Here is a 27,902-nt window from a genome sequence, read left to right as displayed (position 1 = left end):
TTTGGCACATTTGTATTGTAATGTAATATGTGAAAGGCAGGTTTCAGGACTGGCAGGAGAGTCAAGCAATCGGTGCGGTTTACAAAAGTGGCCTGAGAAAAGAATTACACCATCACAGAGACTCGGGTCAGCCAATCACTGTTCTGCCAATACGGCTTCCCCTTTAGTGCCTCTGAGAAAAGTCTGGAGAAGACTTGTCTGTCTCTACACTCAAGAGATTGTCAGGTGGCCTTTGGCAGACACGTAAAAAAAGGGCTCCTCTCTTGAGAAGGAGGCTGCTGAGAATGTGTAGAGGAGGACTGCTGTATCTGCATCGCAAAAGGACACCCGTCTCCCTTCAAAGTTCAGGGTCACTCGGATCCTCTTGGGCTCCTCACTTGGAAGAGGGAACTCATGGGGGGAGGATAACTCGTACCCACCGCCCCACTTACCCAAACCCCAGATCCCTTCCCTAGTATCAAAACAGAACTTGCCCTTCCTCTTCACAGACTTTCTGGCCACCCCCACCCCCACCCCTCCTCACCTCCCACAATGACCTCCCAGAAATGTCTGCCTGCTGTGAAACCCTCACATCCCAGCACATAGCCATATGTGTCAAATCTCTCAGGGTTGTTTGGCAGGTATCTAAACACTTTCCCCCTTCGCACACTCTTTCGATTCTCAGACAGGGAGAGCCAGGGATTTGCTGTGTCCGGATCCAATGTGACGTTTTCTGTGGGGGCAGATGAGGAAAGAGAAGAGAAATGACGTCAGCTGGGAGACTGACACTTCTTTAGACACATGAGAGAAATTTCATATTTTCATGCACTGCGTTCAGAACTGGGGTGCTCCTTAGGTTCTTAATAATGATGCACTGCGTTCAGAACTGGGGTGCTCCTTAGGTTCTTAATAATGATTCTTTAAACATCTGCAGTTCTTTCAAAGCACTTCACACACCTCTCTCCTGAAACTGTGCCTCCTTTAGATCCTGAAATTTACCTTGATGCAGCTGAAGTCCAGAGTCCAGAGTGTCTGGAGGAGAAAAGGGAAGAGAGATTTAGCATCACACCACCATCCAGAGAACAAATCTGGTAACAACAATATGAGCTCCTGAGATTGTAGATGTGGTGCCAACCCATCAGTCCGAACCACCAGCCACACCAGTTGGAGCTTAGGAGAGTTGCAGCTGAAAATGTCTGGAAGATACCACAATGGCCATCCCTGCATAAGCCAGGGCAAGGACAATGTCCAAGTTCTAGGGCTGCTCAGACCTAAGAAGAAGAGCAGGACCTCCAAGAGACCTCCCCGTCAGTATCAACCTTGAGATGTAAGATCTCTTCCAGGACTGGAGATCTCATCCCCAGTTCCCTCTGATCCCAGATGGCTTTTTGACAGCCCCCCCACCGCCTCCTTCACATCAATCTCAGGGCCAAAGGAACCGAGGAGACGCCTGAGAGGCTGTAGGTGAGGCTACCTGGGAAATGGGTGAGGAGTGTGAAATGGGTGAGGAGTGTAAGGCCTGGCGAGAGAGATGTGAAGCAGTAAAATACAACTTTCTACAGAGAACGTACGTGAGGGTTACTTTCCTGGGGATTGTGCATAAAGTTGTGTAATGTCAGAATGACCCCTGGAATTGCCCCTGCCATCTGAGATCTCGGACAGCCCTGCGAGACCTCGCAGGAGCATCTCAAAGCCCAGTAAGCAAGGAGGATAGCTTAAAAGCAAATTCCGTGTAGGGATTAAAAGCGCTTTTTCTCATGAGAGCCTCCAGATCCCAGCCAATGAGGGCTTCCTGATTGCTTTCTGTTTATTTATCTGCAATCCACATAAAAGTTTTTTTTGTTTGTTTTGTTTTTTAAATAACGTTTATTGATACAACAAGAAAAAAGAAAAAGAACACAAATACCAAATTGCACACAAGAGTAACCATAGACACATAATTTTCTTAGCAAATAATAAAACATCTATTGGTCTTAACACTAAAGACCCAACCTCCCGTCTATTCCATATTTCAAATTCATATTACTTATTGCCAATACACACTTTTATCATAATTAAACTTACTGTTAATAAATCTAATTTCTTATATCTACCTTGCAACTATTACTGAAGTTCCTCGAATTTAAACTATTATATTTATTTTTCATATATTCTTTGAAAACCTCCCATTTTGAAACAAATTCCTGTTTTGATTTATTCTTTATTTTTTCTGATAAACCATCTAATTCGGCATATTCTGTCAGCTTTTGAATCCAATCTTGTATAGAGGGGATTTCATTACTCTTCCATTTTGCTGCGATTAAAACTCTTGCTGCCGCCATCGCATATAAAAAGATACCCTTCCTCTTTTGTGGAATATCCAAATCTATTATTCCCGGGAGGTAGGCCTCTGGTTTTTTATTGAAAGAGATCTTTAGCATTTTTTGCAGTTCTGCATGTATACTCTCCCAGAATACCTGTATTTTCCTACATATCCACCACATATGGTAGAATAAAAGTTTTGATTGTGTAAGTAAAACCAGCATGATGTGAGTCATCTGTATATTAAAGTGTGGCCTCTGGACATTGTAATAAAACAAAAACATAAACTTTTCCCCGCATTACTAATATTACGTATGACCTGGAGCCTTTCATAAACACTTTTAAACATTCAGTATAAAATCCCTGTTGCCTTTCTTCATTACCTTTGAACTGCTTCATGACTTCCTCCAGGAAGAGATTCATATCACAGAAGTCCCAGATCCTCCACTTCAGGGCAGGAGGAAAAGCCACAGGAGGATCCTCTAAGTTCTCCTTCTCCTGAGACCTGGGAGGAAAAGAACAAAGTCAAGCCACCATCTTTCCAACGCAGGGAGCTTTCTGACAAGGCAGGTATCTCATCCTGATGATAAAGGCACGATGGCTATATCATGAAGACTTGGGAGCAGGGTTTTCCTATGGCAAAAGGGAGCATCTAGAGAGCACCTAACAAGATGAAGGAAAACCGACACACACCTGCTTCCAAAATATACAGAAGGAAATATAGGAATATGAGATTGAAGGTAAAGAAGCTGATATATGCAAATTATTTTTTTTGAAGAAAACTTAACAATACAAGGGTCTTAGGCAGAGATTTGGACTACACCAATTTTAGTGAAGCGTTTCAAGTGAATATAATAATAATTATTTTTTAGCCCAGCGGTTACATTTAAAAAAGGAAAAAATATTAGAAATTAAAACTGTATTTTCTAAACGTGGAAGATTTTAAAATATGTTGCAGTTGTTTGGGGGACAGGGCTCTCAGCGGCTACTATTCATGATGGCTGGGTCAAAGGCAGTGGTGCCTCTGAAACCACAGGAGGGGAGTGTCCTCTGGGGCTCAGATCCTGCTCACGGGCTTCCCACAGGCATTTGGTTAGTCACTGTGAAAACAGGATGCTGGACTTAATGGCCATGGCCTGATCCAGCAGGGCCCTTTCTTATGTCTGAAGAAGAACCTGCAGAAGCCAGAAATAACGCTGGATACTTAAGGGTAAGTTATAGTGAAGATATTTACAAGCCCCTTTGGGGTGTCCCCCCCTTTTTGTATCAATTGCAGAGTAAACGAATCCGTCACAGAGAAGGGCCTTCAGAAATATGCAGTGGGAATGGCTTCCAGTCTGTGATTGTAGATGGGACCAATAGATACAAATGACTACGAAAACGTGTCCCTGTTTTTGACTGTGATCTTGTTAAATGCATGATGGAGTCCTAAGCTATCTCTGGAAGGAGGAACTGGAGAGCGAGTTTCTCACCTGTTGAACTGGAACTTTCCTAGAATCAGAATAAGGCAGGGGTTTTCCATCACTTACCTCTGCAAGGAGCTTCCGATATCCTGGAGGGAAAGAAAGAAAGATGTCAGTGGAGCCATTTCTGCACTGATCACTGCAGTGATGACTAATAAATGCTCCCCTTCTTCCCTTTTGGCCAAGTTGTCCAAATAGCTGAGAGATTCAATCTCACCCTGGTTTACCATTTTGCCCTGCAGTGCATGCCGGCTCCATGTTCACCTGCGACCAATTTGTTTACTGCTAGGTACATCTCATACTCCAGTCATAGATCCCAGGACAGCACCTGAAGGAACATGTGCTTGATGCAGTAATGATCACCAACTTGGAAGGGTTTGGAAGGTTGGGTTATGAAAACTAGCCAGCCACAAAGTGTGGAAGGCAGTATCAGTTGTATTCAACTAGTTTTACTCAGATACACTGAGGTGGCAAGAATACACAGAGGAATTATACCAGAAAGATATGGATGGCTCGTACACCCCAGGTAGTGTGGCTGTTGACCTTGAGCCAGACATCCTGGAGAGTGAAGTCAAATGGGCCTTAGAAAGCACTGCAAATATAAAATTGATGAATGATAGAAAAATGTTGGAATGAAATTACTTGGCTTTAGCAAAGATGCTTAAAGAATTATGAAAGAATATTATGATTATAAGAAGCTGGTAAGGATAAGATTTAAGTTTTAAGTTTTAAGGTTTATTTTATTATAGAAAGATAAGATCAAAATAGTCTAGGGTAATGCAATGACAGAATTTTATGAAACATGGAAAGGATTTGCTGGGATAATTAATAACTAGGATACAAAGAAAGGGAGGAGGAGGAGGTCTAAGAAAGAAGGTAATGACAGTTAAGGATCTGAAAATAATGAATTTGTTTTTAAATGTTTGGGATTTTTGTATTTTTCTTTTTTTGTCATTTTTTTTCTTATTTTGAATTTTTTCTTATATGGTGGGAAGGGGTTTGTTTTTTTCCCCTTTTTTCTACTTTGTTAACTATTCTTACTTTTTGTATTTTCTTCTGTTTCTACTTTGTTTGTTTTTCCTTTTTGTAACATTTTGAAAATGTTAATAAATATCTTATAAAAAAAAAAATAGAAAGCACTGCAAATAACAAGGCCAGTGGAAGTGATGGTATTCCAGCTGAACTATTTAAAATTTTAAAAGATGATGCTGTTAAGGTGCTACACTCAATATGCCAGCAAGTTTGGAAAACTCAGCAGCGGCCAGAGGACTGGAGAAGATCAGTCTACATCCCAATCCCAAAGAAGGGCAGTGCCAAAGAATGCTCCAACTACCGCACAATTGCACTCATTTCACACACTAGCAAGGTTATGCTTAAAATTCTACAAGGAAGGCTCAAGCAGTATGTGGACTGAGAACTCCCAGAAGTGCAAGCTGGATTTAGAAGAGGCAGAGGAACCAGAGACCAAATTGCAAACATGCGCTGCATTTTGGAGAAAGCTAGAGAGTTCCAGAAAGACATCTACTTCCGCTTCATTGACTATGCAAAAGCCTTTGACTGTGTCGACCACAGCAAACTATGGCAAGTTCTTAAAGAAATGGGAGTGCCTGATCACCTCATCTGTCTCCTGAGAAATCTCTATGTGGGACAAGAAGCTACAGTTAGAACTGGATATGGAACAACTGATTAGTTCAAAATTGGGAAAGGAGTACGACAAGGCTGTATATTGTCTCCCTGCTTATTTAACTTATATGCAGAATTCATCATGCGAAAGGCTGGGCTAGATGAATCCCTAGCCGGAATTAAGATTGCCGGAAGAAATATCAACAACCTCAGATATGCAGATGACACAACCTTGATGGCAGAAAGTGAGGAAGAATTAAAGAACCTTTTAATGAGGGTGAAAGAGGAGAGCGCAAAATATGGTCTGAAGCTCAACATCAAAAAAACGAAGATCATGGCCACTGGGCCCATCACCTCCTGGCAAATAGAAGGGGAAGAAATGGAGGCAGTGAGAGATTTTACTTTTTTGGGTTCCATGATCACTGCAGATGGTGACAGCAGCCACGAAATTAAAAGACACCTGCTTCTTGGGAGAAAAGCAATGACAAAACTAGACAGCATCTTAAAAAGTAGAGACACCACCTTGCCAACAAAGGTCCGTATAGTAAAAGCTATGGTTTTCCCAGTGGTGATGTATGGAAGTGAGAGCTGGACCACAAAGAAGGCTGATCGCCGAAGAATTGATGCTTTTGAATTATGGTGCTGGAGGAGACTCTTGAGAGTCCCATGGACTACAAGAAGATCAAACCTCTCCATTCTGAAGGAAATCAGCCCTGAATGCTCACTGGAAGGACAGATCCTGAAGCTGAGGCTCCAATACTTTGGCCACCTCATGAGAAGAGCAGACTCCCTGGAAAAGACCCTGATGTTGGGAAAGATGGAGGGCACAAGAAGGGGACGACAGAGGACGAGATGGTTGGATAGTGTTCATATAAGGTTCATTAATTTCAGTGTGTTGCTGTTTAGTTGTTTAGTCGTGTCCGACTCTTCGTGACCCCATGGACCAGAGCACGCCAGGCACTCCTGTCTTCCACTGTCTCCCGCAGTTTGGTCAAACTCATGCTGGTAGCTTCAAGAACACTATCCAACCATCTCGTGGGGGATGACAGAGAACCTTAGATAGCCATCCCCATTAATTTCAATCAGTCTACTCTGAGTAAAGGTTAATTGACTACAAGCTTATACCTCTGGGAATCACAGATGGGGAGAGCCCCATTGGCTTATGGGCTTCCCAGACACCTCTGGTTGACCAATGAGAGAAGAGGATGCTGAACTGAAGGGGCTTGCAGTTTGATCCAGCAGGACCCTTTTTTTGTGACTCCAGAGCCAATAGCTTTCACCCTTCATATACCAACTGTTTTCTTTACAATGATATTTTTCTGTGGGGAAGGACTAAGGAATGCTTGTAGTCTGAAGCAGCACACTCCACCCTCTCACATCAGGATGAGGCCTCACCTGCAGGAGTTCAGTCGCTGGTTCCTGAAGCTTCTCCTCCATCTCCCGGATGAGGCTGTCAAGAGAGGAGAGTTATCTGGAGAGTCTGGCCAGCTGCTCCTCCCTTTGGGCTGCAATCTCCTTCTCTAGTTCTTCCATTTGTGCCAAAAGACGCTTCTCTTGTTCTTCCAGAAACTGGTGCAGTCGCCTGAACTCAGCCACCATCTATTCCCTCTCTACACCTGTTTGTTTCTGCAGCAAAGAGGTTGAAAGAAGAGAACAGTGGGCCAATATCAGGCATCTAGTCTGCTCTTGAAGGATGAAGAGGCCAGTTATCTGAATTCCCTTGGAAGGGAACGCCTGACATATTCAGCAGAGAAAGAACTTCGTAAAAATTTACAAGCCCACCCGCTCCTTTAAATGGTATTTCATGCTATGTGGGAGATCAGACCGTTCAAAAAGAAACCTCTTTCTCTATTTCCCCAGATTTTGATTTAAGACTACAGCACTTATTCACTTCCAAGTAACAGTGATGCTTACAAGCAGGTCTTGACTTTCCTTTTCTGCATCTGCTTTAAATTCCAGAATTTTCTCTCTCTCCTTCCTCACATTGTCTAGGCAGCTGCTGATCTGATCCTGAAAAGAAAAGAAAATCAAACTTTGGTTGCTTTTTTCATTCTTGGAGTTTAATATTCATAATAACAGGAAAGTTGAATGCTTGCTCTGCCCCCCAAAACTGTGGTCTTTGCATTCTTCATCCAGGGAGCCTGTGGCGCAATGGGTCAGTGTGTCTGGTTGTTAACCATGTGGGAATGTTCTGGGGTGCAGGAGAGGATATATTGACTAATTATATCCTTATCCAACTTGTGCTAACAAGTTCCCAAAATATCAGCAGAGTTTATAAACATTCCCCTTTAAGTTCGCAACGGTAACGTGTGCACAGGTTCGCTAGAACCTCTATAATAATTACTCTGGTAATTTCCCCTTTAGTTCCATCTTAAAATACAAGACACAACACAGTCTTTATAAAAGTATAAAAGAGTTTACTCACGTTCTGTTCACAATATGATCCCAGAAGGCAGACAGCTTAAAAAGGTTACATACATTCAGAATCTATCTTGTAGCAAGATAGTCCTTATCTCCTCTCTTGGCTGGGAGCTAAGAGGGCATCCTTAGATGTTTCCTCATTGAAGAAAAATGGCAGAGAGAGAGAGATGGCTGCCTGCCCTGTGCTTTTGTCATTACCTGCACAGGTGAGGCCACACCCACCTCTGGTCACATGCGGAGGAAGTCCGTCCCCAGGAAGTTTACCTGCTTGCTGGACAGACATCCCTCCCCATGTTCTAACATGTACACTCTAGGAATGTTGTCATTGACTGCTCCTGTGTTTACATCCCACAAACCAGAAGGTTGGTGGTTCGAGCCCAACCAGGGATGGGTGCGGGCAGAATTTCTGCATTGCGGGGGGTTGGACTAGATGGCCCTCAGGGTCCCTGCCACCTGCACTGCCCCACCCTCCAGCCCTTTCCTAAGGGAGCTGCTTCCAGAGGAAGGACTGGGGGTGAGTTACTCCTGCAGGCAGGAAGGCAGGGGGACATTGGGGGCACTGCACTCCCCCGAAAAAAGGAAATGTTCATTGAAGAGTTTTGGAAGTTTAGTTACTGTTTGGCTGCAGGGGGGGAGAATACATTAAAACATTTTCTTGCAAGACCCCCTTCTCTGTATCTCTTTCACCCTCACCATCCCCAAAGGAAACCCAGAGAGATTTCCTACCTTGTACTCCTGCAACGCCTCCTCCAGAGGGATCACCTCGTGGCCTTTGTGCTCCTTGGATCTGTCACACACCACACAGATGGGGCTTTGGTCCTCCTGGCAGAAGAGCTTCAGGGGCTCCTGGTGCTTCTCGCAGACTCTCCCCTTTCCTTCTGCCTCCCTGGAAGGGAGACTTTCTCGGCTACTAGTATTTCCACAACATTTTTCAGCGGCCGATTGGGGATGAGGTTCCTGTGCTGAATGATTTCCCTGCACAGAGGGCAGGAAGCCTCTCCCTCGGACTTCTCCCAGCACTGGATCAGGCAGGATCGGCAGAAGTTGTGCCCGCACTCCGGGATGATCACCGGATCCCGGAAACACTCCAGGCAGATGGAGCAAGTGGCTTCCTCGCAGAGATCCTGCACGGCACCCCCAGAAGCAGCCATCCCAGGAAGAGAGCGAGCTTGGTTGCCTTTTCTTCGCTTTCCGCGTGCGAATTGCTATGTTTCCGTTTCCCGGGAGGAGATTATTCCACTATGGTGACTCAAGATTTCCCTTCCGCTCCGCAGATGTGGAGTTAGCAAGGAGATCTGGGATATTTCCTCTCCCGCCCAGGAAATTTAAGCAGGACCTCGGCTGCCTTAGAGATGTGTCTTTAAATGGATCAGGGTCTCTTTGATATGGAAATTTATTTATTTGTAATGAGAATTCCTTGCTTCTAATTTAAAGGGCCATGCACCTAGGAGAGGCAGAGATAAGTGCTTTTGATTGTTTTTTTAGCTTCACTGCCAGCCTCGAACGCCACTGAATGAATGACTCTGCCGACTCCTTCCAACTGCAGGTCACAATGTTCAGCCCAAACTCCACTGCGATGCACATTCCCACGGGACAATTGGACCCTCGTCCGCACCCACAGACCTGGGAAATTTTTAAGCTCCTCTTCAGGACCAGTTTCTTCCCATTCCCCCCCCCCCCCATCCGTTGATTCCATCTCCAGTCTGTCCATCCTCTCAGAAAAATTAACATTAACCATGGAATATCTAAAAACCATTTTGTTTGTGTGGGGGGGGGGAGTGTTCTCTCTTTTTACTTGTGGTATTTTATATCTTTATATACTGCTAAAGTATTATTGTTTGGTGGTTGATACATATTTTTCTGTGTAAGATGCCCCCATGTATAAGAAGACCCCTATTTTTTGAGCCCAAAATGAAGAAATAAAAATATTTTAAACACCAAACAGAACAACTTTGATATTTTATTAAATATCTAGGCAATCACCAAAACCTGTGAGCTAATCCTTTTTGTCAAAAAAATTAAAGTGCACTCCTATGTCTACTCAAGAGTAAGTTCAAAGGGACTTATCCCAGGACACAGGGCTATAGGCTTAATTTCCTCTTTGCTCCACAGAGCTCAGAAGAGGTTAGAAAGATGTGCTGTCTTTACTTCCTCTTCCCACTTGAGAATTGCCATTTGGAAGACCATGATAAAAATGTTGAATGAAAACACCTATTCCTATTTGTTGCCCCATCTGTTTGGCATTGGTTGTGTAGCAGGAACCCCCCCCCCCCATCATTCAGTTTGTACAACCTTCACACACACTCACATTCACACACTACATACGCTACGCTTCTGTTATAAATTCATAGAAAATCAACCATACATCAGATCTGCACTGTTCCACTTTTATTTTACTCCATGAAGGAAGGACTACAAAATGGGGAAGGTTTGATACAGGGCAGCCATAATCCTTGAGCATACCAGCACATACACAGGAGCCCTGCCCAGTTGCTATGCCAACCCTGATGGTCCCAGACAGAAGACCATCAAGATCACAAAGAACTTGCATATAGGAGTGGATTCAGCACAGACTGGAACAAAGGACAATAATCAGCTCTTCCCTCTGGGGGCAGGAAACTGCAAACTCCCCTCTGTCACCTGGAAAGTACTCATGGGGAGGGGGAAAGGGGGAACCAGCCAGGTGACAGGACACTCAGGTTACCACCACAACTCCTCCCTCAACCCCTCCTTTCTGTAATGTTTTACAAGGTTTTTACAAGGTCTTTCTGTGTCTTTCCTCTCTCCTGCAAGTGAGGGGAACACCCTGTTGCAACAGTTCAATAAAGGCCAAGCCTACAGGCTGCTGTTTTGCTCCAAGTTATCCTGGTTGGTGTCTTTGTTTTTGTCCAAGGGAGCACTCGGATTTTTCCGGTAACATATTTGCCCACAACTGTCTGTGGGTTAAAAAGTGGGTGTCTATAGAATACCTGCTCTCTCACTGACCTGGCAGATATGGCTGAGACTCACTTCTCTCCTGGTTGAGGGATTCCAAGAAATAAAGGGATGGGCAGACTTCAGTCTTGGTGGATTGGCTTTCATTTTTAATCGGAATGCTGAGATCCAGAAATGGACCCAGGTGCAAAATATGAGTTTATGCAGGGAAGCCCCTGAAATCTGCCCCTCACTCAAACTGGATTGACTCCTCCTGCAGACATTCACAGTCAAGACAGGAAGGTCTGAAGATGAGCTACAACATAGAGAGGAGCTTTGCAGGGAGGGCTTTGAAGCACATCTCTGAAATGACTCTTACCCTTGTTAAGATTTCACATTCTGAGTGCCCAGTGTGTTGGACTTGGGATGACAAGGCCCAGGTTCAAAGCCCTTTTGACCATAAACTTGAATGTTTCTCCTTTTTCTAAGACTCTCAGCTGAGCCTCTTCTACCTCACAGGGTTTCTCTGAGGATAAAACAGGATATCACCCTCCTAAAACCCCTGGAGGAAGTGTCCCGTGAAGTTTGAAGCAACAAAAGAGCCACAAGAAGCACAATCTTTAATAGAATCAAACACGTTAGCACAGGAAACATATCCCCATATACTTTCAGGCCCGTTACACAAAAAATATAAGAAGAGGTGATCTCTAAAAATACAGATAAGTATCTGACTGTTCACTACAAAGCACCTTGGAGAAAATAATTGTATACATGGGAATTTACCACCACCCTCTGAAATTATCTAGTCTAGATTGTCATTCAGAACCTCTGACAGAGGCTCCTCATTGTCAGAGGGGATTTTGCTACATCAAGGCCCAAGACCTATGTGGGGGGTTACATTCCTGGGGTCAGCACTTTTGTTGTTGTTTAGTTGTGTCTGACTCTTTGTGTATGCAAGGGCAATATTGCATTATTGCAATATTGCAATAAGTCAGGAAGACCCTCGAAAATGCCCCCCAAGGAACCATCCTTACTTGTCCAAAGCCAGAGATCTTGACCTTTCTAGAGGCCGGTAAGCAAGGTGGACTTAGAAATTTTTCCCCCCACTGCCAAAGCCGCCTTTCTGGGCCCTGGAGACTCCTGAGAGATCTCACACAGTCCCTTCCAACAGTGTTTCCCAGTCTCTCGCGTTCTTTCCATTTATTAATTTGTGTTTTGAGGGTGCTCAAGGGTGCAACTGGCACTCAACTAGCAAACAGGTCTCTTTGGATATGGAGATTTTGCTGAATTGCCACATAAGCTTCCCTGAGGAGCAGCAAAAAAAGGGATTTTGAAACTTCCATCTCCCTGGCCAGTGGAGATCTTGGGGGAGGAAAAGGGAATCTGAGAGCAGGATTGAGGCTGAGTAAGGTTTTCAGTGATGCTCTTTGCATAATTCTTATTTTATTCAGAAAAAATGATGGTATTGTCTCTAGAAATCTTAAGTCAGAGTTGGGGGTTGGAGAGAGAATTACATTGAAACAGGAATGTGTGTAGGGTTAGTTTATTCCTAAGTTTAGGGAATGACAGGGCACCCAATCAATCAGTGTCATTTAAAAAGCTGGCCCAGGAAGAGAGTGTTGCATCATGATTGATGCTTGTCTGTCTGCACCCTCAGTCAAGAGAGTCTCAGGTTCCCTTTCTCACTCACGTAAAAAAAGGGCTGGAGGGTCTCTCCTGAGAAGGGGGCTGCCGGGAATGAGTGGAGGAGGACTGCTGTGTCTGCATCGTAAAAGGACACTCGTCCCCCTTCGCAGTTTAGGGCCACTCGGATCCTCTTGGGCTCCTCACTTGGAACAGGGGCCTTACGGGGGGTGTAACCAAAGTCCCACTTCGCGAAACCCCAGATCCCTTCCGTACTTTCAAAATACACAACACCCTTCCTCTTCACAGACTTTCTGGCCACCCCCACCGCCCACTTCTCCACTCTTCCCACAATGACTTCCCAGAAATGTCTGCCTGACGTGAAACCCTCACATCCCAGCACATAGGTAAGTGTGTCAAATCTCTCAGGGTTGTCCGGCAGGTCTTGATAGACTTCTCCCCAACTCACACGCTTGTGATCCTCAGACAGGATGAGGAGGGGATGGGCTGTGTCTGGATCCAAAATTACATTTTCTGTGGGGACAGAGGAGGAAAGAGAAGAGAAACAACGTCAACAGGGAAGCTGACTCTTTTTTAGGCACATGACAGAAACAGCATCCCCTCTGAAATGAACAGGGACTCCATGGCTTTGCATTCGAGAGAGGGACGTTCATCAAGTTCTTAATAAGGATTCTTGAAGCATCTGCAGTTCTTTCAAGGGTTCACACATTATTTACATCGAACCCTTGCAAAGACCCTGTAAGTTGAGGCAATCTTACTATGCCCATTTTTCAGATGGGAAAACTGAGGCTGAGAGGCGGTGGCTTGTCTAAGGCTACCCCCCCCCCCACAGGCAGGGACTCCCTAATTCACATCTTAATCTTCTACCTCACATCAGAGACCATGCTTGACATACCAGGTAAAACTGGCAGCAAGTGCTCTCGCTCTTTTCTAACCAGTTTAATGTTTAATGTAATGTTAGACCCCATCCTTCCAGGTAGTTTATAAAAAGCAAGAAAGTGGTTAGGCTACTGCGACCCCCTTGTGTGAAATGTCCTGCTTGGGATTCTTGACAGCGCATTGTAGAATCGTAGAGTTGGTGGGGACCCCAAGGGTCATCTAGTCCAACCCCCTGCAATGCAGGAATCTGAATTAAAGCATCCACGACAGGGTGCCACCTAACCTTTGCTTAAAAACCTCCAAGGAAGGAGAGTTCACCACCTTCTAAGGGACTCCCTTCCATGTTCTGCAGTGTGGGCCTATGGTCTGTTTCCCCCAGGCAAACTATGAGCAGTCAGCCAAGAACAAACTCAATTATCTCTTATGGTTTGGTTAAAGCGGAGCTTTTATATTCACAACTATTACATCGTTGACATGAATGGCTTTCTTTTCCTGTGAATTGTGTTAATGCATTTATTGTTGCATTTATCTCAAGATGAAGGGCAAGATATATAAAACCCAGGAAGTGCCATTCCCACCTGTCACCTTTAATGCAAAGACCCCATCCTGGTTCCCCAGGCCTGTGGCTATATGATCATCACATTTATGGAAAAGGTGGGCAGTGGAAGCATAATGAGAAACCTATTAAAAAATTGGTCAGGCTTGTGGACATTAAAAAGAAGATCTGCTCTGCAGTCCTCTCACCCCCTCCCCACGTTATGGAAAGTTTGTCAAGCGATTTCTTTTTAAAGACACACATTTGTACAGCGGCCTTTGGAGATTATACTGTCTGTGATGTTAGATGATGCCAGTGCTGCTATTAGTCTTCTGTTTTGTTTTGTTAAATGTAATGGGTTTTTCTTGTTTATTGTATTGATTAGCCATTATTCATTTTACTCACTGTTTTCTAAAAGAATATCAGAATATGATTTTAAAGATAAGCAAGAGGTTCCTTTATGCTGCCATTTGCTGCATGTTTTCCAGATCTTATAATTCCCTTTTTGTGGTGTCCAGGATCAGGCCAGACTGGTCTTCTGTCTTCCCACTGAGCCTTTCCCCCTGGTCTGTGGTGCAATTCTGCCCTGCTCTGCCCGGCTCTTTTAGGTTTACTCAGGTTTCCCTGGTCTGCCCTCATGTTGAAGCAGAGAAGTCATGTCTCCCCTCCAATTGCAGGGACGCTGGACCACTGGAGTTCACACTCAGGCAGCCCCCACCTCCCTCCAGTGACGCCAGAACCCATTTACCTTCTCGCACCCAAAGGTTGTTGCAGCCATTTTCTGAGCTATTTGTGTTCATGCATTTCCCACTCTTACATAAAAGGGGTGGGGACCCTGTATGGCTCAAAGGGATATTTCCCCCTCATGTGCCAGGAGCCTTTGGCTTCACACCACCCCTGTGTCTTATGGAGATTGGGCACAGAAAAGCCAGCCATCCTGGGCTGGGGGCTTCCTAAGAGTCTGCAGGATCAGGCCAAGAGCCCCTCTAGCCCAGCAAGCTGCTCTCACGGAACAGATGCCTCTGGGAAATAAGGGGAAATAAGGCATGGATGGAAGAGCTGCAGTGGCCTGGTCTTTTGAGAAGCAGATCCCCTCTCTCCCGAATTTGTGCCTCTGCTTGACCCTAATTGACTAGGGAAATCCAGCCAGGGTATAAATCATAAAGGCACTGGGTATAACTAATAATAATAAATAAATAATAAATAATAAATAATAAAGGCACCGGGACCAGATGAATTTACAGCAAAATACTATAAAAAACTTAGGTAAACAATTGTTATTACCAATAAAGGATGTGATGAACAATATTTTGCATAAAGGAAAGATTCTACTGACATGGAAGGAAGCGTATATCACATCATTTATGTATTTATGTATTTATGTATTATTATTATTATTATTAGCAGTGCCCTCAAATTAATACTTGGACTTATTTCAATTAATTTCTGCAAAATAATTTTTGGTACTTAAGTTAAAAACAGAAAGAATAAGAGATAATAAAAAACTAAAAAGGAGACAGTTTACCAAAAGTTGAAAAGAGAACCGTGTTGAGGATGAAGGAAGTCAATTGGATGAAAAGAAGAGTTGAAATATGGTATATATATATCATGGACGAGATGTTTTGTATAAGTTTCCATACGCCAATATGTTTTATTTGTAACTTTTTGTTCTGTTGCTGTTTATTTGGATTTGGCGTTACTGTTTTTATGTTTAGTTTGATAAGCGTGTATGTATGTGTTGTAAAATAAACTCAATAATTTTATTTTTTTTAAAAACTAATAAAATTATTATATAAATGAATATTGTTATTATTAAATGTACCTTTTCGCAGCTGAAGTCCATATTCCACAGTGTCTGGAAGAGAAAAGGGAACAGAGATTTAGCATCACACCATCATTCAGACAACAAACCTGGAAACAATATGAGCTCATGAGACTTTAGCCAGGTGTTGTGGACTACAAGTCCCATCATCCGTAACCACTGGCCATGCCAGCTGGAAATTATGGGAGTTGTAGTTAAAACTATCTGAAATTCTCCATACTGGCTATCCCTGCATAACCAGGGCAGGGGTGATGTCAAAGTTCAGGCCTGCCCAAATCTTGAGAGGAGGAGCAAGACCCCCAGAAGATCTCCCCATCAACAACAAGGTCCAGACACCCCTGTTCCAGGACGGGAGGCCTCAACCCCAGTCCCCTCTGCTCCTGGCTGGCTCCTGGACAGCCCCCCTCCCTCCTGCACCCCTTACATCAATCTCAGGGCCAAAGGAACAGGAGAAATGCCCCAAAAGTGAGATGTGTGAAAGCACCCAAAGTCTGGCTGAGAGATGTGCAGAGGTCAAGTACAACTTTTTACAGACACTCACCACTTGAGGGAGGCTTACATTCCTGGGGATTGTGCATAATCACCCCAGGTCACCCCTGTCATTTTCCTGGCACTGCTAATGTCTTGGAGCCTTTCATGAACAATTTCAAATATCCAGTATAAAATATTTTCAGCTCTTCTTTACTACCTCTGAATTTCTTCATGACTCCCTCCAGGAAGGGATTTATATCTTTGAAGTCCCAGATCTTCCACTTCAGGGCAGGAGGAAAAGCCACAGGAGGATCCTCTAAGCTCTCCTTCTCCTGAGACCTGGGAGGAGAAGAACAAAGCCAAGCCACCATCTTTCCAATGCAAGGAGCTTTCTGACAAGGCAGGTGTCACATTCTGATGATAAAGGCACCATGGATATATCATGAAGACTTGAGAGCAGAGTTCTATGGCTAAAAGGAGCATCTGATTGTTGTGTGGATCTAGAGACCACCTAACAAGTTGAAGGAAAACCAACAAACACCAGCTTCCATAATACATGGAAAGAAATATATGATTATGAGATTGAAGGGAAATAAGCTGATATATGCATACTTTTATGAAGAAAAGTGAACAATACTCGGTCCTTACACAGAGATTTTAGGACTACACCAGTTTTAGTGAAGCATTTCAAGTGACTAATGAGCAGAACAAAATAGGTCTGGTATGTGCATTTATGTCTATGTGTATCTGGTATGTGCATTTCTGAAACATAAGGAAGTTCCACAGAATTGGAAACAAGAGTCAAAAAAATTGAAATCAATCCCAGCATCTTTTCAGAACATAATTCCCTGACTAGATGGAGATTAAATGATCATTTATTAGATGATCAAAAATTTGTTTAAAAAGCAAAAGAGACCTCGACGGATTATTTTGAAATAAACAGTCAAGGGCAAACAAAGTTACAGACGGTCTGGGACGCAAGCAAGGCTGTAATGAGAGGATTCTTTATACAACAAAACTCATTTAAAAGGAAATTGAGAGAGCAAAAGAAAAAAGAAATATTAGAGGAAATTATGAAAAAGGAGAAACAGCTGTCAAAAAAGGCAAATAAAGAGGCAGTAAAACAGGCAATCAAAACATTACAAACCCAATATTCAATGATTATAAACAAGGAAATTAGCTGGAAAATAAAAAGAGTAAAACAAAAACATTTTGAGCACGCAAATAAACCCGGGAAGTTGTTACCCTGGCAGTTGAAAAAAGTGAACAAAGGAACTCCATAATAAAATTAACATAAATGGCAGAATTACAGACAAACTGAAGGAAATAAGAGAAGGATTTGTTAAATATTTTTCTAAGCTGTATAAAAAAGGGAAAGAAAAAACATCTAAGGTAGAAGAGTACATCAGAAGTAGCAATATGCCATATTTAAAAAAAGAACAAAGGAACATTCTTAACTCCCAGATAACAATGCAAGAATTATTTGAGGCAATAAAAAGCTCTAAAAACGGCAAGTCTCCATGGCTTTACGGTAAAATATTACAAGAAATTAAATGAACAATTAGCGAATCCATTGAAAGATGTTATGAATGAAATATTGAACACAGGAGAAATCCCAGAAACATGGAAACAGGCCTATATAACAGTAATTACAAAACAAGTCGCAGATTTGCTGCAAGTTAAAAACTATAGGCCTATCTCCTTGTTAAATAATGATTACAAATTGTTTGCAAATATTCTAGCTAATAGATTAAAAAAAAATATTAATTGAATATATACATCAAGATCAAGCCGGGTTTTTACCAGGAAGACAAATGAAGGAGAATATAAGGGATATTTTGAATATAAAAGAATATTTGGAGGTTAAAAATGAAAAGAAAGTGGCAATGATGTTTATTGATGCTGAAAAAGCCTTTGATAATGTTTCTTGGAAGTTCATGATAAAGCTGTTAGAACAAATCAGAAGTGGTTCTACGTTTTTAAAAGGAATAGAAGCAATCTATTCAGAACAAAAAGCCAAACTAATTATAAATCAGGTGATAACGGATGACTGTAAGATCCAAAAAGGAATAAGACAAGGATGCCCATTAGCACCATTATTGTTTACCCTGGTCTTGGAAGTACTTGCCAAAAACATAAGAGCAGGTAAAGAGATCACAGGGGTAAAAACTGGGAAAAGTGAATTCAAGTTAAAAGCCTATGCAGATGACCTAGTGATAACAGTGGAAGAACCTAAAACTTCACTCCCTAAAATGGCAGGATTTAAGTTAAATAGGAATAAAACTAAATTATTAGTTAAAAACCTGAAGGAAGAAGAAAGAACCGAGTTAGAACAAAACACTGAAGTCCATAAAAAGGTTAAATATTTAGGGATTTTGTTAACATCAAGAAATATAAACCTATTTAAAAATAACTATGAAAAAAATTGGCTTGAGGTAAAAAGAAATTTAGAAATATGGAGTAGAATGAATCTCTCATTGTAAGGAAAAATATCGGCGATTAAAATGAATGTGTTGCCAAAAATGCTATTTCTTTTTCAAGCAATACCTGTCATTCTGAAAGATGAATGTTTTAAAAAATGGCAGAAAGAGATTTCAAAATTTATTGGGGGGGGGGGGCAAAAGGCCAAGGATAAAACATAAAATACTTACAGACGTAAAAGACAGAGGCGGGTTTGCCCTCCCTGACCTTAAATTGTATTATGAATCTGCTTGTTTGGTATGGATCAGGGACTGGATGAGACTGGATAAGCAAGAGGCATTTGAACTAGAAGGACATGACAACAGATTTGGCTGGCACGCATACTTATGGTAAGGGAAAGGGAAGGTTCATAGAAGCTTTCACAACTATATAATTAGGAAATCACTAATGAGAGTATGGGAGAGATATAAAGACTTATTGGAACAAAAGACCCCGTGGTGGCTTTCACCACATGAAGCATTACTGCTCAAACCACTTGGAAAGAAAGGAAAATGGCTCACATATGTTGATTTATTAAAGGACCATGATGAAAAATGGAAATTAAGAGATTACGATGAGATCAAAGACCACTTTCAGAGTTGATTGCATTATTGACAACTATATGAAACACATAAAGAAGACAGCAAGAAAGGATTCAGTTACACAAGATCTAGGTTTCAAACGGAAGTGATCAAAGGTAAAGTGAAATTACTGAAGGCAGCATACAGCATATTATTAGAATGGGAGACGAAAGATGAAGAAGTAAAATCAGTTATGATTAAATGGGCACAAGATGTAGGTCACAACATTATGATGGAAGATTGGGAAAAATTATGGAAAACTGATTTAAAATTTACAGATTGTTCCCTACTGAAGGAGAATTACATGAAGATGATGTACAGATGGTACACGACACCAGTGCAGTTAGGGAAAATGTACAAAACTAGCTCAAATAGCTAGTGTGGTGTAGTGGTTAAGAGCGGTAGTCTTGTAATCTGGTGAACCGGGTTCGCTTCCCCACTCCTTCACATGCAGCTGCTGGGTGACCTTGGGCCAGTCACACTTCTTTGAAATCTCTCAGCCCCACTCACCTCACAGAGTGTTTGTTGTGGGGGAGGAAGGGAAAAGGAGAATGTTAGCCACTTTGAGACTCCTTTGGGTAGTGATAAAGCGGGATATCAAATCCAAACTCTTCTTCTTCTTCAAATATATGTTGAAGTGTAAGGAAAAGGAAGGGACATTTTATCACATGTGGTGGGATTGTAATGTAATTAAAATTTTTTGGGAAATGATATACAATGAATTGAAGAAAATGTTCCATTTAACATTTGTTTAAAAACCTGAAGCATTTTTGTTAGGGATTGTAGGGAAAGATCTGCCAAAAAAGCTGAAAAACATCTTCACGTAGGCGACAACGGCCACGAGAGTTCTAATAGCACAAGGATGGAAGACTGAAGAAACCCCAACTAAAGAATCACGGCAAGAAAAATTGATGGACTATGCAGGACTGGCAAAATTGACATATAAACTACGGGACAAGGATAACTGTGGCTTTAAAGATGAATGGGAATCCTTTACAAAGTATTTGAAGACGCAACAAAGCGAACTGGACTCCTTGGCAGGTTTTGAATAAACATTCACAAACTTTTCTATTGATGACAATCAGCTAAAAAGTTTGAGGAACTATACAACTGTGTAACAGAATGCAGAAAACAGCATTCTTAGAGAAATCAAAGACTGGAACTGAGGGAAGTCGGGGGTTGGGGGTGGGTGGGTTTTGTGTGGGAGGCGGGGAGGGAGGAAAAATGGGGGGGAAATAAGGATGATATGTTTCTGGATAATATGTTTTGTTTTAATTTTGAATAATTTCCACTCAATTGGCGTCACAAGTTATTGAGTGCTCAGTTTTCGAGCAGCTGGCACTGGGGATCACTTTGCATATGGAATCCAAGAGTATTATTCTCGTTTCAGTTTATATTCCACCATATACAGTGCAAACACAGATAGAGAGCACGTGGCGTAAATTCCATAGTTTCCTTTATTCCCTACAAATTAGGTACCCTGGATCGCCATTTTACCTAATGGGAGATATGAATGCCAGAATAGGCTCAAATGATGATAGCCTGGAAATAAAATTCCCAATATTAAGAGATCTAAAGGAAAATAGCACCCTCTTTCTAAACCCGCCCCCACGTAGACATTCAAAAGATTGCCAAATCAACTATGCTGGATTCTGCCTGGCTCTTTTACAAATAAGTCTTGACCTCATCATTGCTAATGGGGCATTCCCTGGGGACAGAGAAGGCGAGTATACATTCATAAATACAAATGGAGCCAGCACAGTAGACTACTGTCTCACTAACAGAGAGGCCTTCGAATCAATTAAAAAATTCACCATAGATAATAGGACTGAAAGTGACCACTTACCTCTAATCATCTCCACTACTGGCCAAAATTCAATTCAGCGCTCTCACATAGAACATGAGGATATAGATAAAGCAAATGATCCAGCATTGCGTAGGAAAAAATGGACACCTGAGATAGCAATTGCAGTTGAGAATAGATTGAATTCACAAACTGCAATTAAGTTAAGATCAATTATAATAAACAATTTATCAATAGACTCCTCCCTGACAGCTTACAAAAATCTCATTGAGTCCTTGCAGGATGTGGTCTCGGTTAACATAAACTCAGCCGGCAAGCCACGCACTGCTAAAGGGCGCGGTTGGTTTGACCCAGAGTGCCGCACAAAGAAGGAAGCCTTAAGGAACGCCTATTTGGCCTATAGAAACGCTGGATTAAACTATTTACCTCAATCTTATTTCAAAATCAAAAAAGAGTACAAAGCCCTTTTGGCCTCAAAAAAAAGGCAGTCCGAACAAAATTCCTGGTCCCTACTATTGAATGCCTCACTAAACAATGAAACTAAACTCTTTTGGCAACTGGTCTCCGACTCAATGAAAAATAGTTCCTCAGTCCCCAGCTGTGTCATTCCAGCTCAGGTTTGGGAGAACCACTTCAGAAATATATTTATGGAAAATCCAAACCTCCCTTCCAGCTTACAGGAGGATGACAGGGCAGAATTGTCACTGCTCCCTAATTGGAGGCCGGTTACTGTGGAGGAAGTCCATACATTAATTGGGAATCTGAAGAGTGGAAAGGCTCCGGGGAAAGACTTTATCCCAGCAGAGTTGATTACATCAAACCAGCATTGGTGGGCTCCGCTTCTGGCAGCACTCTTTACGGTAGTAAATAACTCGGGTAAGGTACCATATAGCTGGAAACATGCTATAGTAGTTCCAATCTTTAAGAGAGGCCACCCAAATGTACCTTCCAATTATAGGCCTATTAGCCTGCTCTCAATAATTGGGAAGCTGTATGCCCGTTTCCTCAGTAGCAAACTGACAACTTTTCTAAATGAACATAATATACTATCTGAAGCCCAGGCAGCTTTCTGTGAGAACCATTCAACAACAGACCACTGTCTAATGCTGTCCTTCCTAGCTGAGAAGTATACCAGACCTCTACAGGGTAAACTCTTTGTGGCCTTTATGGATCTGAAATCAGCATTTGACTCCATCCCCAGATCCCAGCTATGGTCCAAATTGAGTCTGATTTTGCAGGACAAACGACTTCTCTTTCTTATAAAAGCCCTGTACAATGGAAGCAAACTGCAGGTCCGATGCGGTCGACAGGGACAGCTATCGAACAGCATCGAGATGACTAGGGGGGTGAGACAGGGTTGTATTTTGGCCCCCACATTGTTTTGTCTATTCGTAAATGACCTAGAAGAGAACTTAATGGACCCAGATGGACACATTCCAAAAATAGGAATGAGAAGGACCCCTTTGTTGTTGTATGCTGATGATGCAGCCATCATCTCGCGTTCCAGACCGGGTTTGAATTACCTGTTGAGGAAATTTTCTGATTACTGTTCTGGAAATGGTTTATCCATTAATTATGAAAAATCTAAAATTTTAGTCTTCAAAAGAAGATTCTCCCAGTCTAAATGGGTGCTGGATGGCCATAACCTTGAACAGGTAAAATACTTCAGTTACCTAGGGCTCACGTTCCATCATACAGGATCTTGGAAGCACCATTGGCAAACCTCCCTTCAAAAGGCGGAGATTACAAAGCTAGCCATACATAGATACTTCTACACAAAGGGCGGCAAATATGTTCCAGCAGCCTTAAGGGTTTTAAATGCAAAGCCCGTTTCCTAACTCCTGTATGCAGCAAATGTCTGGCATAATGGGGACCTGCCAAAGCTAGATGGCTTTCAGGCAAAATTTATACGATCTCTGCTGCAGGTACCTAACTGCGTCCCCAACTCCGTACTTCTGTTGGAAGCTGGTGAATACCCAATTTCAGCTAGAGCGTGGTGGGCTGCCCTAAAACATTGGATCAGGATTTCAGTGTTTAATTTAGGGAAGGTTCTGTACCAACATTTGACCAATGAGGAATTTGTCAGCAAATGGCAGAAAACCATGGCTAAAAAAGCCACCTCTATTGGTCTGTCTCTCCCCCCCCCCAACTGTATTACCTGGGTTATGAAGGCGCCCAAAAGGTTTTAAAGCAAAGATTATGGGACAATGCACACAGCGACTTGCGATCTCGATCACACGCAGTCTGTAGTCCGCTGGCAGCAGGAGTTCAATATGGGTATGTCTTTGAGTTAACATCTTACATCAAAAACGTGACAGTACCTAACTATCGAAGGCTTTTCACTAAAGCCAGATTAAATGTCTTCCCCTCTGCAGTGCTGGATGGTAGGTTGAGAGGAGTTCCCTACCAGGACAGACTTTGCTTGTGTGCTCAAGACATCGATTCCATAAATCATATTTTGTTGCATTGTACGAAGTATGAGCAGGCCAGGGCTGAACTGATACTACCCTTGCTGGTGCCTTTCCCGGGAAAATCAGAGACTCACTATGTCAGGTTCCTACTGGAAGACCGGACAAAAGCTAGAATGTTGGCAGTGGCAAAGTTTCTATCGGTGGTTGCAAGAACAAATGAGCCCTATATTCTAAACAAAATGATTAATTAACCTGGAGGTAGGCTGTATGAACTGTGTATTGATTTGTAATGTTTGGTTGGGTCTCTGGACCGTAATAAAGATTGTTGTTGTAATTTTGAATAAAAAAGTTTTTTTAAAAAAGAAAAGAAATCAAAGCAGTATTTTCTAAACATGGAAGATTCTCAAAATTCGTAAGTGTTTGAATACGTTGCAGGTGTTTTGGGGACAAGGCTCTCAGCGGCTACTATTCACGATAGCTGGGTCAAAGGCAGTGGTGCCTCTGATCCACAGGAGGGGAGTGTCCTCTGGGGCTCGGAACCTGATCACCACGGGTTTTGCACTGGCATCTGGTTAGGCACTGTGAAAACAAAATGCTGGACTAGATGGGCCACTCGCCTGATCCAGCAGGGCCCTTTCTCACATTCTTATGTCTGAGGAAGAACCTGCAGAAGCCAGAAATACACTGAATATTTAAGGGTAAGTTATAGTGAAGATGTTTACAAGCCCCTTTGGGGTGTCCCCCCCCTTTTTGTATCAATTGCAGAGTAAATGAATCCATCACAGAGAAGGGCCTTCAGAGGTATGCAATGGGAATGGCTTCCTGTCTGTTATTATAGATGAGACCAATAACTACAAATGACTGCGAAAATGTTTCCCTATTTTTGTCTGTGATCTTGTGAGATGGATGATGGAGTCCTAAGCTATCTCTGTAAGGAGGAACTGGAGAGCGAGTTTCTCGCCCCTTAAACAAGAATGTTCCTAGCATCATAATAAGGGAGGGGTTTTCTTAAAGCAGCAAATTTCCATCACTTACCTCTGCAAGAAGCTTCTGATATCCTGGAAGGAAAGAAAGAAAAAGATATCCATGGAGCCGTTTCTGCAGAGAGCCCTGCGGTCAGTTAAATACTAAGCTGCTGAAGCAGAGAGAGGTTAGCCAAACACAAAACAAAAGACCCCCAATAAAATATGCAGTACCACGTAACTTTGGAATAACCATCAGATGGCAAAAGTCAGCCATTCCAGTGATGACCAAGTCACCCAAGTCACCCAAGTCACCCAAACAGCTGTCAGGAATGAGACAGCTCTCAGCGAAGATTTGCAGCAGGCTTCAGAAAGTAGCCCAAAACAGGGAGGCTTTGATGTTAGTCAGTCAGGGGGAGCTGGCTACAACACAGACAAAGCTCGCTGGAAGCTCAAAGAGGCATGAATAAACAGAGAGACACTGGAAAAAGAAAGGGGTTGGCACTAATCCTATCTCTCCAAGGAGCCAACGAATGGGAGGGCTTCTAGACAGGAAGCAAAACAAAAGATGCAACAGAAGAGTCATGTTGATTGATGAGGCCGGAGGCTATGTTACAGTCATCCGGAGCTATCTGTTTGTTTTTGCAATAAATTCTCCTTTTTAATTAACAACGCTTACTGTGTTGGACGCATGACAACACCTGAGAGATTCAATCCCACCTCCTGGAATTTTGCATTTTGCCCTGTAGCGCATGCTGGTACCGTGTTCACCTGAGATCTCTGATATGTACATTCCACACTCAATCATATCCCCTGAACAAACAAACATATTCTCTATACAAACTTATTTTTTTAATAATAATAATAATAATAATAATAATAATAATAGGTCACCCCCTCTCTGGCTGGACCCAAGACAGCATCTGAATGAAAAGGTGATGCAGTGCCAATTTGGAATGCCTGTGTTGGAGGCAGTATCGGTTGTATTCAACTCGCTTTTACTCAGGCACACTGAAATTAATGAACCTAAGATAGTCATCCCCATTAATTTCAATCAGTCTACTCTAAGTAAAGGTTAATTGAATACAGAGCCCTATTGGCTTGTGGGCTTCCCAGAGACCTTTGGTTGGCCAATGCAAGAACAGGAAGCAGGACGGAAAGGGCCAGTGCTTTGATCTAGTGACAACTTGAAGAAAATATTGGGGGGTGGGCAAGTAAGCTCCGCCCCACATAATCAATCACAAGATGCAGTACAGTGGTACCTTGGGTTACAGACACTTCAGGTTACAGACTCCGCTAACCCAGAAATAGCACCTCAGGTTAAGAACTCTGCTTCAGGATGAGAACAGAAATCACACAGCAGCAGCAGCGGGAGGCCCCATTAGCTAAAGTGGTGCTTCAGGTTAAGAACAGTTTCAGGTTAAGAATGGACCTCCAGAACGAATTAAGTTCTTAACCCGAGGTACCACTGTACACACACCCCATTTCAAAACAAATGTCCATTATTGGAGGGGGCTGGTCCTCTCAAATATTTTATTGGGGTGTCCAAGGGACCTCAGGCCCTCAGAGTTGGCTCCTTTGCCAGGGCTGACACCTTTTAGCATTCATGTACTGCTTGTTTTTCTTACAACAGTACTTTTATGTGGGGAAGGACTAAGAAATGCCTGTAGTCTGAAGCAGCCCACTCCACCCTCTCGCATCAGGATGACGCCTGACCTGCAGGAGTTCACTCGCTGGTTCCTGAAGCTTCTCCTCCATCTCCCGGATGAGGCTGCCAAGAGAGGAGAGTTCCCTGGAGAGTCTGGCCAGGTGCTCTTCTCTTTTCTTTGCAATCTCCTTCTCCACCTCTTCCATCTGAGCCAAAAGAAGCTTCTCTTGTTCTTCCAGAAACTGGTGCATTCGCCTGATCTCAGCCACCAACTTCCCCTTCTCTGCTTCCATTTGCTTCTGCAGCAGCAAAAAGAGAAAGGGGAGGAGAACAGCAGGCCACTATCAGGCATAATGTTGCAGGATGAAGAGGCCAGATATCAGAATTCACTTGGAAGGGCAAGTCTGCCATTTTAGAGAGATCACTCCAGCAGGAAAAGAGTTTCGTAAAAATTTACAAGCCCACCCCATCCTCCTTCAAATGGTCTTTCATGCCCTGTGGGTGATCAGGGTGTTCAAAAAGAAACCGCTTTCTGTATTCGATATTCATCCCCCCCCCCAATATATAATCCACTTTTTCACCTTCAAATAACAATGATGCTTACAAGCAGGTCTTGACTTTCCTTTTCTGTGTTTGCTTTAAACACCAGAATTTTCTCTCTTTCCTTCCTCACATTGTCTAGGCAGCTGCTGATCCGATCCTGAAAAGAAAAGGAAATCAAAGTTTGCTTGCTTTTTTTCTCTGTTGGAATTCATAATAACAGGAAAGTTGAATCACATGCTTGCTCCCTGCCCCAAAGACCGTGGTCTTTGCCTTCATCATCCTGGGAGCCTGTGATGCAATGGGTCAGTGTGTCTGGCTGGTAACCAGAAGGTTGGTGGTTCGAGCCCAACCAGGGACGGCTGTGGGCAGAATTCCTGCATTGCGGGGGGTTGGACTAGATGGCCCTCAGGGTCCCTTCCAACTCCACCATTCTGTGATTCTATCCCTGCCACCTCCATTGCTCCTCCCTCCAGCCCTTCCCTAAGGGAGCTGCTTCCAGAGGATGAACTGGGGGTGAGTTTCTCCTGCAGGGGGACATTAGGGGCACTGTAATCCCCAGAAAGGAAAAAAGAAATGTTTATTGAACAGAGTTTCCAAAGTTTAGTTTTTAGAAGGCTGCACAAAAGCTCCTGCTGGCGAGTGACTCTTTGGCTGCCGGAAGGGAGAATACATTAAAGCGTTTTCTTGCAAGACCCCCTTCTCTGTTGCTAATTCACCCTCACCATCCCCAAAGGAAACCCAGAGAGATTTCTCACCTTGTACTCCTGGGACGCCTCCTCCAGAGGAATCGCCTTGTGGCTTTTGTGCTCCTTGGATCTGTCACACACCACACAGATGGGGCTTTCGTCCTCCTTGCAGAAGAGCTTCAGGGGCTCCTGGTGCTTCTCGCAGATCTTCCCCTTTCCTTCGGGCTCCTTTTCACCTTGAAGACGGAGTTTCCCGACTGTATGTTTTTCCACAGCGTTTGCCAGCGGCCGATTGGGGATGAGGTTCCTGTGCTGAAGGATTTCCCTGCACTGAGGGCAGGAAGCCTCTCCCTCGGATTCCCCCCAGCACTGGATCAGGCAGGATCGGCAGAAGTTGTGCCCGCACTCCGGGATGATCACTGGATCCCGGAAACTCTCCAGGCAGATGGGGCAAGTGGCTTCCTTGCAGAGATCCTGCACGGGACCCCCAGATGCAGCCATGGCTGCTGCCTCGCCAGGAAGAGAGAGATGCTTTCGTTTTCTTTGCTTTTTGTGTGCGAATGGATGTCTCCGTTTCCTTTCCATGAGGAGATTTCAGGGGGTGACTCGAGATTTCCCTTCCGCTCCGCAGACGTGGAGACAAGGAGATCTGGGGTTCTGCTTCCCCCACCCAGGAAAGTCAAGCAGGGAAATTCAGGATCTCGGCTGCCTTAGAGACATGCACTGAAGTGGAACAGGGTCTCTTTGATATGGAAA

The 27,902-nt window shown here is 43.2% G+C and overlaps 1 protein-coding gene, 1 long non-coding RNA gene and 1 pseudogene across 3 annotated transcripts in view; 1 reads left to right on the top strand and 2 right to left on the bottom strand.

Annotated features, from left to right (window-relative positions):
* On the bottom strand, positions 1-9,642 carry LOC308469822 (zinc finger protein RFP-like; annotated as a pseudogene). The gene is made up of 7 exons (XR_013991598.1): positions 8,514-9,642; positions 7,281-7,376; positions 6,762-6,992; positions 3,810-3,832; positions 2,664-2,785; positions 979-1,011; positions 1-712 (listed from the first exon to the last, which is right to left on the bottom strand). The product of XR_013991598.1 is annotated as a zinc finger protein RFP-like (transcript).
* Positions 9,643-10,088: 446 nt separating this feature from the next.
* Positions 10,089-27,902, top strand: part of LOC308470238 — a 118,596-nt gene continuing 100,782 nt past the window's right edge. The window contains exon 1 of the long non-coding RNA XR_013982291.1: positions 10,089-11,781. This is a non-coding gene — a long non-coding RNA (uncharacterized lncRNA). The remainder of the gene's footprint in view (positions 11,782-27,902) is intronic.
* On the bottom strand, positions 12,112-27,891 carry LOC308469739 (zinc finger protein RFP-like). The gene is made up of 7 exons (XM_080992630.1): positions 27,216-27,891; positions 26,522-26,617; positions 25,986-26,216; positions 24,343-24,365; positions 16,269-16,390; positions 15,581-15,613; positions 12,112-12,857 (listed from the first exon to the last, which is right to left on the bottom strand). The coding sequence occupies exons 1-7, from the start codon at positions 27,729-27,731 to the stop codon at positions 12,358-12,360; spliced, it is 1,521 nt and encodes a 506-aa protein (XP_080848756.1). The 5' UTR covers positions 27,732-27,891; the 3' UTR covers positions 12,112-12,357.

Source organism: Podarcis pityusensis (genome assembly GCF_964106645.2).
Source record: "Podarcis pityusensis genome assembly, chromosome: 2".
NCBI classification, from domain to species: domain Eukaryota; kingdom Metazoa; phylum Chordata; class Lepidosauria; order Squamata; family Lacertidae; genus Podarcis; species Podarcis pityusensis.
Note: the sequence above shows the minus strand (reverse complement) of the source record. Positions and strands in the feature narration are given on the sequence as shown.

Excerpts from the sequence above, each read along its gene's own strand:
- LOC308469739 (XM_080992630.1), bottom strand. The coding sequence starts at position 27,731 with ATGGAAAGGAAACGGAGACATCCATTCGCACACAAAAAGCAAAGAAAA. Across the intron at positions 24,366-25,985 it reads CAGCGAGTGAACTCCTGCAG|GATATCAGAAGCTTCTTGCA; the intron begins GTCAGGCGTCAT and ends CTTTCCTTCCAG. Across the intron at positions 15,614-16,268 it reads AGTCATGAAGAAATTCAGAG|ACACTGTGGAATATGGACTT; the intron begins GTAGTAAAGAAG and ends TTTCTCTTCCAG.